We start from the raw sequence: 12,003 nt of genomic DNA on the forward strand, positions 1-12,003 counted from the left end.
ATAAATAAAATGATAATATAATATATAATCTTGCTCATATTACACAATATTTATACATTCTGACTGACTGCAACTACCATTTATTCTTATTACGATACCTTTGACCCTTTGCGTTTGGCCTAAGCACTTTTGAATCTAACTACACCTGTCCGCGTAATTTATCTTGTTTATTGGGAGTCTCAAAAGATGGTCTAATTTAGTTTGGTTTGGAAGGGCAAAGAGCACCGAGGCTTTGGGTGGGAACAAAGCAAAGGGAAACGAGTTGAAACTATGCTTTTGCCGCTTGACATCAGGAGCCAATAACGTTTTCTACCATTCATTGGTTGATTTATCCATGCACCTCACTTCCCTTTCACGTCTTAGAGAAGAAAAATTTCTTTAAAATTTAAGATATATAAATACATAAAATAAGTCTTGAGAAGATTTATAAACATAGTAATAAATGTTACGGTAATCAATTTATGTGTCTATATCCCCTCCAACCAACACTCTTATATCCTTATCTTAATCTCATGAGATTTGGTAACAAATGCACGATACTTATAAATCCTATATCTTTATTTAATATTACTGGAAAGCATATTATGTGCACAAACGAAGACTTTGAAAGAAAATATTGGCAAATGGGATCAAAGGAGCCGTGAGTCTTCCACCATCTCGTGCGTGTTTAGTGCGTTATGCCTCACAAGTTCGTCGGAGTGGAGAGCACATATAGGCCATGGCTGTAAACCTTGAGCTCCACTAAGTGTTATTTTATTTTTATTTTTCACCTCTTCGGAGGAGTGGAAAAAGTCAACATCTATGATGACCTATCCCCTCTTTCAATTATCGCATCCAATAACAGCGGCGTTATGATGTGCATGGTGTTGGCCCAACTAAATAGAATTGTGAACGAAGAATGATTGCATAAACAGGTGACGAGTAGTTTGTTTTATCGGTCTCCATGTTAAGTTGTGTCGTGACATGTCATGTGTATATTAGAATCAAATTTAGGAGAGTTTTAGGTCTGGTTTACTTTTATAAAATTATCATCTTATCTTATTTTAATTATTATAATTTTTTTAAATTTTTATATAAAATAAAACAAATAATTTAATTTTTTTAAATCTTAATATAAAAATAATATATTTTAATAATATTTTATTCAATTTATTTTATATCATCTCATCTTATATCTAAAAATACACAAAATATAAATCTTAGAACTAAATTATATGATTCGACATAGAGCTAATACATAGGTACAATACTAAATAACTATGAACATATCGTTGAAGTGAGGTCTACAATTTTTTCAAATTTTCATATAAAATAAAATAAATAATTCAATTTTTTCAAATCTTAATACAACTTTTTTAAATTTTAATATAAAAATAATATATTCTAATAATATTTTATTTAATTTATTTCATCTCATCTCATCTCTAAAAACAAACGAGACTTGAGTTCTTTTTTTGTTTTATTTTTTTTTAAATCAGTTGACGTGACGCCACATCATCTGACTGCATGACGACTACAATACAAAGACCGTGCCTAGAAGAACCATAGAAAAATGAGAGCTTCTATATACAGTCGTCTCACGTAGACGTCGTGCAGCAACACCAACTGCTACAAAGAGTGGATATACCTCAGCCCTCAACCATCTGTTGACGGCAAAGGAAACCATAGAGGAGAGACACAGGAGAGAGCAGAGAAGAGAGAAGAGACCAACCAAGAAAGAAGGACCCCTTCCCCAAAATAAAGAAACTCTTAGGATCAGAGATTGTTGACCATTTTGATTCATCCATATTTATATTTTTTTTACACCCAATTAATGAACAAAAACTTTGGAGATTGTGAAGCATTGTTTACACCGACTGAAGCCTCATTTACTTTCATAAAACTATCTTCACATCTTATCTTAATCATTACAATTTTTTCAAATTTTCATATAAAATAAAATAAATAATTCAATTTTTTCAAGTCTTAATACAACTTTTTCAAATTTTAATATAAAAATAATATATTCTAATAATATTTTATTCAATTTATTTCATCTCATCTCATCTCTAAAAACAAACGAGACTTGAGTTCTTTTTTTGTTTATTTTTTTTTAAATCGGTTGACGTGACGCCACATCATCTGACTGCATGACGACTACAATACAAAGACCGTGCCTAGAAGAACCATAGAAAAATGAGAACTTCTATATACAGTCGTCTCACGTAGACGCCGTGCAGTCGGCTCAGGCCACGTCAGCTAAATTTTTTTTTAAATGAAAACGAGTACGAAAAGGGAAGAAACGCGAATTGAAACCATTTATGTGGTTTCCCGCTTCTAGGGTGTGAGAGATCAAAATCCTCGTACTTCCATTACATACCCAGAAATCGCTCGATCTAAAACGAATTGGAGACAATTGAAAAAAAAAAAACAATGGAGCCAAAAAACTTCAGAGTCGATTCCCGCTTCTTGCTGCTCTGTTCTACAACCTCGTCTTCATGCTCACATAAGGTTCGTGGCTTCGTGGTGCTCTGGCCATAGGTGGTCTTCAATCTCACAGAAGCTTGGGTCATGGCGTTGTGGTGGTCTGGTTTGAAGCTTGGGTCTTCTTTCTCACAGAAGCTTCATGGCGTCGTCTTCTTCTCGACGTCGTGTTCGGCTTCATGGTGTCATCTTCTACGCAAGCTCATCCTCGGCATTGAGATCTTCAAGTCTTGAAGTGGATCAATGTGGGTATTTTTGTGGGTCTCTAGGATCTTCGTGTGGGTCTTCAAGAGGCCGTAAGATATTCGTCAGGGTCTTTTTCTTCATGGATCTCAATGTTATTATGAACTTATACTCTAGAGACACCATTAGATTTGGTAATAGTAGGTAGGCCAGACCGGAAGATAGAAAGGCTGCTACTCTTTTGCTTCAAAGGCTACTCTTCTACTTCCCTCCAAGTTTAGCTACGGATTTGAACAGGTAATATGTTCTAATGTTATGGCTACGATATAGCATTGTATTTTACATATTGGAAAGATATCAATGAACTGTTTGAGTGCAAATTTTACAGATTTTCATTTTTGTATGGGAGCCCCAAGGGCAAGTATTTTGATGGTATTTTGTTTTTCCCTTCTTGATTCTTTTGCTTATCATTCAGTTATGTTCTTGGTGATAAGTCAATTCTAAAACAAAACAGAGTACCTAAGTAAATTTGGAGTGGTTTTTATTCGGATGCTTAATTTGTCACCCTTGCTTTTCAATGTGCTAGAGCACTTTCAATCAAGAAAGTGAATATCTATAATGCGATATAACTGTGTTCTATAAAATGACTGCCATCATTGGTTTCTGTAGGGAATGCTATCTTTGAATTTCAACCCATAAAGTTTAGAGGCAATATAAATCTCGCAATCATGGCAGTATCTTTGACAGACCACATGGGATTTGAATTTCAATTTGTATGGTGCTTTACAACCTTGACATGATTTACATGCATGGATTCATTTTGGAGGTTTTAAAAGGAACACCTCAACTCATGTGATTGGAATCTGGTAAAGATGATGCCAAGATTTCCTTGGATTTTGTTTAAAAGAAGAGTGAAAGAGAATGACGTTCTTGTATGTGGGAGAAGAAAAGCAAAGAAAGATTTACTTTGAGCGATTGCCTACTGTGATAGAAAGGGGTATAAAAAAAAAATGCAGCTTTTCAATGAGTATTGCAAATGTTAGGAGACCCAACTCTGAACTATTGAATATATGATAAAATGAATATCAAGAAAGCTATTAGCTAGAGTATTCCTCCTATAAAGCTTTTGAAAAATTTCAGATTTTAGGAATTTGTTAAAATTCTTTGTTCGATTGAGAATTTGATATGTTTAGCTTTTCTTGGTTGGTTTGTAACGTCTGTTAAATTTTCACTCATAAAAAAGATATATAGGATGTATATATCGGTTGGATAGAAAAGATGTCCCATTATAAAATGAGTAGATGCACTAGTATCGTAAATGGCACTTTCCATCTAACATAAGCTCATGCAAAAGTATGGCAAGCATCAATGCGATTTGATTCTGCATGGTGCATCCATGCCTGAGACTCACATGATAAGTACCATACATGTTTTGAACAGGCCATATGCATCTTCACTTATATTGACAATTTCCCTTACCAAGTAGTCATGCATGATGTCTTGTGTGTACATTTATATAGTGGCTGAAGAATGTTAATTGCTGACAGCATTTTGTGTTGTTAATTGCTGACAGCACTCAAGGAGCTTAAAGCCAAGGCACAAAAGGGACCCGTTGGAGGTGCTGGACTCAAGAAAAGCGGGAAGAAATAAGGATTTTAAGACCCAAATTGTGGATTGTATCAATGCTTCTGCTTGTGACAAACATTATTATGATGATATTTATGATGCAATGCTTGCTTCTTTCCAACTGTATTGCTAAGCTTATGGAGTACTCTTTATGTAAGATTATATATTTTGGGCTAATTGTTTGTGCTATTTGCATGTTTCTAAAATGTAAGTCTGTGATCCAAATGGTAAAACATATTTCACGAGTGTGCTAATTCCAATGGTTAACTTGTTAAAATGAATTTGTGTTGGCGAACCCTTCCCACTTGGGTCAATATCTTCTTCTAAACTGCAATGGTCACAACCCATAATAGGTTGCTTTCAATTGTCACCAAACTCCTTTAAGCAAGCCTTCATTAGGATCTGCCGGCAATGAAGGTGTACTTGAAGCAAAAGCTCCTACTACCCATGTAAGTAGTACTTGAACTGCTGGCCACAACTAGACTTACATTGACATCTGCATGTCTCAGTACCTCCAACTGGTCTTAGGAACAATTTATCAAATAAAATCTCATATATATATATATATATGCAAATCTAAGTACATGAATCCAGTAAATCATCTACTTTTTATATCATTATACCACAAATGTCAATGTAATTCATGGTCCTTACATCCACTACAAGTTTCCAGTCAATTACAAAAAGGAATGGCCCTAACTATACACATTGTACATTGGACAGAGAGAGCAACTGCATGTAGGGTGATTTTTTTGCCCAATACTACAAAAAATTATCATCTTCAATAGAACATATTCATCTCCACCGAAAATTTGACGTCTCTACCAACAATATTTTGCCAAATAATAGTCATTTACAAAAAGTACTTTCTAATATCCACCAAAAAATATCCAACTGGAAACTCCACCAAACTACATCAATTATAAATGAATGTCTTCGTCATCGTCCTGGATTGCTAGATGCAATGAGAAGACTGGGCAAAAGAGTTGAGACAATTAGTTGAGACGACTACATTTTAAGATATGTTATACTATAATATAGTTTGGATTACCTACTATGGAGAAGCAGTCGGTCCAATACTGAAATAAGCTGTAGTGTATACTTAGCCAAGTGCATACTGTGGGCATAAAATGCATTAAAGAAATTTGTTAGAAGCTGCAACTACAAAAAAAATCAGCTATAACTCTTAGTTATTTTTTTATAGGCAAGGATAATAAACTCCTAATCACAAAATAACATACACAAAAAGCTCAATGCAAAGCACACATTGCTAGATTGTGAAGAAGTTAGGGAGGTTGACAGCTACAAGTTTTGACAGATTTGAAACCATATCAATTACTCTTTTTCTTTCCATGGATAAACAAAACAGGAAAAATCCAAGATTTTCAAGCACCTAAACAGGCAGAAAAGAAAGAGCACAAGCCTGAAAAGCTGGTGAGTCAAATAGAAGAAAAAATTGGCAGCTGCTTTTATAGCATACCAAACTACAGTTCACAACAAAAAGGCTTCATTTAGAAGATAAAGAATGCAAATACCGAAATAGACCTTAAACACAAAGCATCCTCCAAGGCAAACCCAAACAAACAAAGCCCTTACAAACCAAGCTCAAACTTTTCAAACCAAACACTCACCCAAAAAAAAAAAAAAACCCCACAGGTTCAAGTGAATGCAATTAAAGAGCTCCAACTCAATTAAAAGTGAAAACAGAGAAACAAAGTAAGGTATAGTCGTTTTGAGTTTTCTCTCCTTTTTCCTCTTCATCTCCCGCCACAATGGGTCAGCAAAACTTTAAAGCAGAATCTTGGGTACTAGAAATCAGTCGAAAAAGAATTTAAATTGCCATTTTGATTACAACAGAAAGGAAAAAAAATCTTCAAGTTTCTTGGTAATAGAAATACCACAACTTCAAACCAAACAATGAAAATGGCATTCAGTAATACAAAGAAAAAGAACCTAAAAAACCCTAATAGTTTGTAGATCGAACACATCAAAATAAAAATCACACAATTCGTAGATAAGAAAATCCTAAGAGGAAAATATGGAATGTTAATAGAAAATATACCCATGTAAATCGGACCTCGGATTTGTGGTAGCATCTGTCAGAAATGGAGCTGCATGCTTGAAGTTCGAAGGTTAGGGTTAAGGTTAGGGTTTTGAGATGAAGGTGAAGGGGCTTTGTGGGAAGAAGAAGATGAAGTCGAAGGGAGGATGACGAAGGGATGGATGCTTCAATGAGAGACGTGGCTGAGGGAAGGAGGAATCGAAGGCAGCTCCATGTGGGTCTCAAACTTTCAATCCAGACACTAAGAGAGGTCATAAGCGACAGCTTCGAGGGGAGGGATGTGGCTTCGAGGGAGGGAGTTTCGAGGGGACTTCGGAGTTCGGGGAGGACTCTCACGAGGAGCAGAAATGGAGGGAAGGAGGAAATGAGATCTTACTTCTGGAGCTCGTGTTCAAAATTCAAATGGTTCATCTTCAAAACGGTGCGTTTTATTTCATTGCCACATCAGCAGCCGTTTACGCGACGCTTACACCCGGCAACTGTCTTTAGAGTTTTTCTAGAAGAATAGGTATGGAACGTGAGTTTTTCTTCTTCATAGACACAAGACTAGGCCTGGATGACTAAACACTCTCTCGTTTTGTATCGGGCCTTACTTTTTGGGCTGAACACTCTCATGTTCACATGCTCATTTCTTCTCTCGCCTCTGTTGCCCCTATAGGGTAAAAAGAAAATAATGACAAAACATTTGTACGTTGTAATCATGTAGTCATACTAAGTAATTTAACATCTAAAATTAGAAATAATTTATGTGTTTTATGTTTAAATATTAAGAGTATCTCAGATTATCTGTAAATAATATTGTGAATAGTATTAAAATAGTAGAATATTTAAGAACAATTATACTCTCAAATAGATCTAAAGTTATTTAAAAAAAAAAAACAATTGACTTATGCAAACTATCAAAAGGACTATCCGCTCATGGCGACTACAAAGCCATGTTAGTTAGTTACATCTCAACCGATTCTATAAGGTCTTATTTGGTTACACAAACAAGATGATATGAAAAATTTGTGAATACTAGTAAGATAATTTGTAAACAGTAATAAAATGGTATTGTTTGAGTTCAGATTTTTACATGATTTTAGGAAAGAAGAGAAAAAAAGTAAATAAAAAAATTATAAAGTTAAAAAATGGTTATAATATAATTTTTTTAATTTAAGTTTTGTTTTAAGATTTGAAAAAGTTATATTAACTTTTGTGTTTTGTTTGAGAGTTTAAAAAAGTTGTAATGAGTAGGTAATAACTAGATGAAAATGTTGAAAATTCGAAATTGAAAAATGTTTGTATTTGAATTGTGTTTAGATGTTGAAATGAAATTAGATGAGATGATTTCAAAAATTTGTGAAACAAAACTAGGCCTGCCCAATTTAGATACAAAAGTCCCTCCAACTCATTTTATCTAATCATTACAAATTTCCTATATTCTCATACAAAATATAATAAACAATTCATTTTTTTCAAATCCCAAAATAATATTATTATTAAAAAAATAATATTTTAGTAATATTTTATTTAACTTTTATTTCAATTCATCTTGTATCAACTCACTATCCAAATCTTATCTTAAAAAGCGTTTTAATATATATACATTAAAAGAAACTTTAAGGAAACCAACTTATAAGTTATAGTGGTAGAGCTATTAATTAAAGGTAGATCAAGAAACAACACACCAACAAAAAGGAAAAAAAAATGCGGAGTGCAACAACCATAAATAAGTCTCACAAAAATAAATTCACAAACTGACGTGTATTAATGGGGACATTAGATTTACTTTACACTAAAAATAATTTTACAATCTAACGTATCACATAAAAATACAACAATTTGTGAATTTATTTTCATAAAAAAAGAAGGCAAATCCTCGACTTTTTTCTCTTGACCTGGGGCCCTAAGCATGTAGTGGCGCAACCCACACAACCAACAACTCTGTTGACTATGCCATCGACACAAAAAGAGTCGACGGTGTCCGATGACTCTATTGGGAGTACTCCAGCTTCGCGATCATCTCCCACGATAGTCCTTGTTGTCTAGAGACGCCAAAAGTGAGTGATAGAGACTGTGTATCAACAAGAGGTCGCCAAAACCCTAACCTTTGGCGTTTTGGTGTATTTGCATGATCGATGTGAATATAGATTTTTTTTCTCTCTCTTTCCTCGAAGTTCCAGGCCTGCACAGATCTTGTGTTAGCTTCTAAATCGATAGAGCTTCTGGGTAGAGAGACAACATCGCAGGAAGTCTCTATCTCCAAATAATAACTCTATCGTCGCACTACAGCTTGTTCTCATGCCACACAAAAGCTCTTGAAGTTTTAGGTTTGCACATATTTGCTTCTGCTTCTACTTCTACATTGCATCGTTGAACCTACTTAGTGATAGAGGTTCATATTTTTGTAACAAACATTTTCAAAAACTTATGTAGAAATATGGAGTGACCCACAAAATTTCTACTCCATATCACCCCCAAACTAATAGTCAAGCAAAGTTAGCCAATAGAGAGATCAAACTTATTCTTAAAAAAACAGTCTGTCTCACTTGGAAGGACTGGTCTAAAAAACTAGTTGATGCTCTATGAGCTTATAGGACTACATTCAAAACTAACTTAGGGATGTCACCTTATAGATTGGTTTATGGTCGGGCTTGTTATTTACCTGTTGAGATTAAGCATCGTGCTTTATGGGCTATTAAGCAAATTAACTTTTTACTTGATGCTGCCAAAGGTTTAAGAAAGTTGCAGATTTTGAAACTTGATGAAGCAAGAAGAGAGGCCTACGACAATTCTCACTTGGCAAAGAAGCGAATGAAGGCCTTGCATGACAAGAAGATCTATGACAGATATCTTGTTCCTGATCAGAAAGTGCTCATCTATAATTCTAGATTACATCTTTTTTTCAGGAAACTGAAATCACGATGGAGTGGGCCATACATTGTAAAGGAGGTTCATTCTCACGGGATGGTAGACATTATCAATCCGAAGAATGGCAATAGTTTTACTGTCAATGGACAACGTCTAAAGTCGTTTCTGACTGCCTTTAATCCAAACGAAGAGATCTTGCTTGTGCAAGATCCCGGGAAAGGTTTTTTATTTTGATTTATTTATTTCTTCCCTTGATAGCTTTCTTTCATTGCATTTTATCTGATATTTATATTTGTCATTTTACTTTCATTTTATATCACATGATTGGTTATCCGTATTGCTTACTTATTATTGTGCACTTTGTTTTATTTTGTTCAATTCATTGAGGACCATGTCTCTCACTAGTTAGGGGTAGCGTGTGCGCACAAATTTTTTTTTTTTTTAAGTTGCATTAATATGATGTGCATTGATAAATATATGATTAACACATACTTCATTTCTAGTACTTTGTGAAATTTAAGCACCTTGGTGGAGTGGTTGAGTAGAATTATTTTGTAAAAATTTATTTTCAAACCTGAGCATAGAGTATGATTTCTAATGCATCACATTAGTTGATATGTGGTTTAAAACACTGGGTTGTTATATTTATGGAGATGAGACTTGGTAAGATTTACATAGAACGAAGGGAAAAGTTTGAAGGACATTTTACACATGCTTACACCTGTAATGTTTATCATTTATTGTCCACTGATTTAACACAGAAGAAGTAAACTGCAGGACTACCAAGTTATGCTAAAAAAAAAGAAAAAAAAAAGAAAAAAGAAAAAAAAAAAAAGAGGATTTGCAAAGAATCGAGAAAAAGAAGAAGAAGAAGATAAAGGTAGCTTAGTAAACTTTCCTAAGTAAAGGGTTAGAAACAGTTACCCTAATTTTAGGGGTTGAGTGTTCAACCTTTAAACAAAGTTAGTGTGAAAACTGTTAGTCCTTTGAGTTTTAAGGTAGTTAGAATCAATAATGATTAATCTTAATGTTGAAAAATCTTATGACAAATCCTGTCTAGTAATGAGGAACACACAACCGTGTAGCTACACACACATCTGAGTTTTGAGACATTTTTCTCAATTCTATGTGAATGATTGTTGAGATAGTCTTGGTGGGTATTGCTCCTGGGGTTGAGTAGTCATGGATCACCTTTTGTGAGAATTTGGAATTGTGTTTGATTGTTTTTATTTAGGGGTGTAACCGGTCCGGTTTGGTCCGGTTTTAGACAAAATCTAGGACCGAACCGGTAGGTACCGGTTTTGTATTTTTCAAAACCGATTACGCACCTATTTTTCTTATAAACCGGTATTCCGGTTTTACCGGTTTTCGGTCCGGTTTGGTCCGGTTTTCCGGTTTTAATAAAATATAAATTTGTCATTAAAAAATTCTGTTTTAAAAAAAAAAAACTGATTTAAAAATTCTGTTTTAAAAATCTGCTATGTAAAAAAAATCTGCTATAAAAAATCTGCTTTATAAAAAAAATCTGTTATGTAAAAAAAATCTGTTACAAAAAATCTGCCTTATAAAATTGTTAATATGCTATCTAAACAAAATTCTACTATATAAAAAACTGTTACAACACAAAAACTGAAATATGAAATCTAGTGTAAAAAAAATATGTTCTAAGCTTATAAGCCTTTAAATAAAACTGCTACAAGAAAATAAAATCTACAATAAAAAAAAAATCTGCTATGAAATAAAATAAGTAACAAATTACAAGTCCAAAAGTCCAATAAATTACAAGTCCAAATTCCAAATGTCTAAATTACAAGTCCAAAGGTCTAACAAATTACAAATCCAAATACCAAAAGTCTAAAATACAAATAAAAAAGTCTAACAAATTACAAGTCCAAAAGTCCAATAAATTACAAGTCCAAATTACAAATCTAAATTATAAGTTCAAATTACAAGAACATCCAATAAAAAAAACTTACAACTAGAACAAATAGCTAATAATAATAGCAATTGTATTAAAATAAATCAAGTAGTTAATTTCAATAAAAAGTTAGTAATTACATTAAATAAATAAAAAAAACTTTAAGAAAATAAAATATACAAGTTGTCCTACCTTAAATTTAATCATCTCCAACCAAAGAAGTGGGTCTTGAAGAACTCTCAAAGTCTTCCATAAGCTCTACACAAAAAGGAAAAAATAAAGCATAATAATTAAAACAAATTACTAATATGATAAACATTTTAAAAACACTTAAATAAAAGGTGAATGATGCTACATACCTGTATCAAATTTCTCAAACTCCTCAACATCATCCATTAAAGTGCGAATGTTTAACGGGGTAGAAGATGAGCGAAGCCAATTTTGTGTACAGATAAGGGCTTCAACCATAAGTGGAGATAGGCTACTGCGGAAAGGATCAAGTACTCGACCTGCTGTGCTAAAAGCCGACTCAGAAGCCACTGTAGATATCGGAACTGCAAGAACATCCCGCGCAACTTTTGAAAGCACGGGGTATCTAATGCTGTTAACCTTCCACCAATTCAACAAGTCAATTTTGGATCACTCTTTTCACGTTTTTCAATTAAATACCTCTCCAATTCAGATTTACTCTCCAAAGAGTTCTCCGACTCCAACCGCATCTGAACTTTTAAACGGATATATGATCCCATTGATCCAAAATCACCTTCACCTACCCCAGGATTTGAACTTGTAGTAGTAGCCCATCCCTCACTTGATTGGCTCATAGTTTGATCATGTGCCCCAACATTACTTTCCTCATTTGCACAATAATTATCTTATAAACGAGTCAAAGCATCTT

The 12,003-nt window shown here is 33.7% G+C and overlaps 1 protein-coding gene across 1 annotated transcript; it reads left to right on the forward strand.

Moving 5' to 3' along the window:
* Window positions 1–8,938: 8,938 nt before the first annotated feature.
* On the forward strand, window positions 8,939–9,421 carry LOC122304926. The gene has a single exon (XM_043117189.1). It carries the CDS (start codon window positions 8,939–8,941, stop codon window positions 9,419–9,421), a length of 483 nt encoding a protein of 160 aa, XP_042973123.1.
* The last annotated feature ends 2,582 nt before the right edge of the window (window positions 9,422–12,003 follow it).

Source organism: Carya illinoinensis, chromosome 3 (assembly GCF_018687715.1).
Source record: "Carya illinoinensis cultivar Pawnee chromosome 3, C.illinoinensisPawnee_v1, whole genome shotgun sequence".
Classification (NCBI taxonomy): domain Eukaryota; kingdom Viridiplantae; phylum Streptophyta; class Magnoliopsida; order Fagales; family Juglandaceae; genus Carya; species Carya illinoinensis.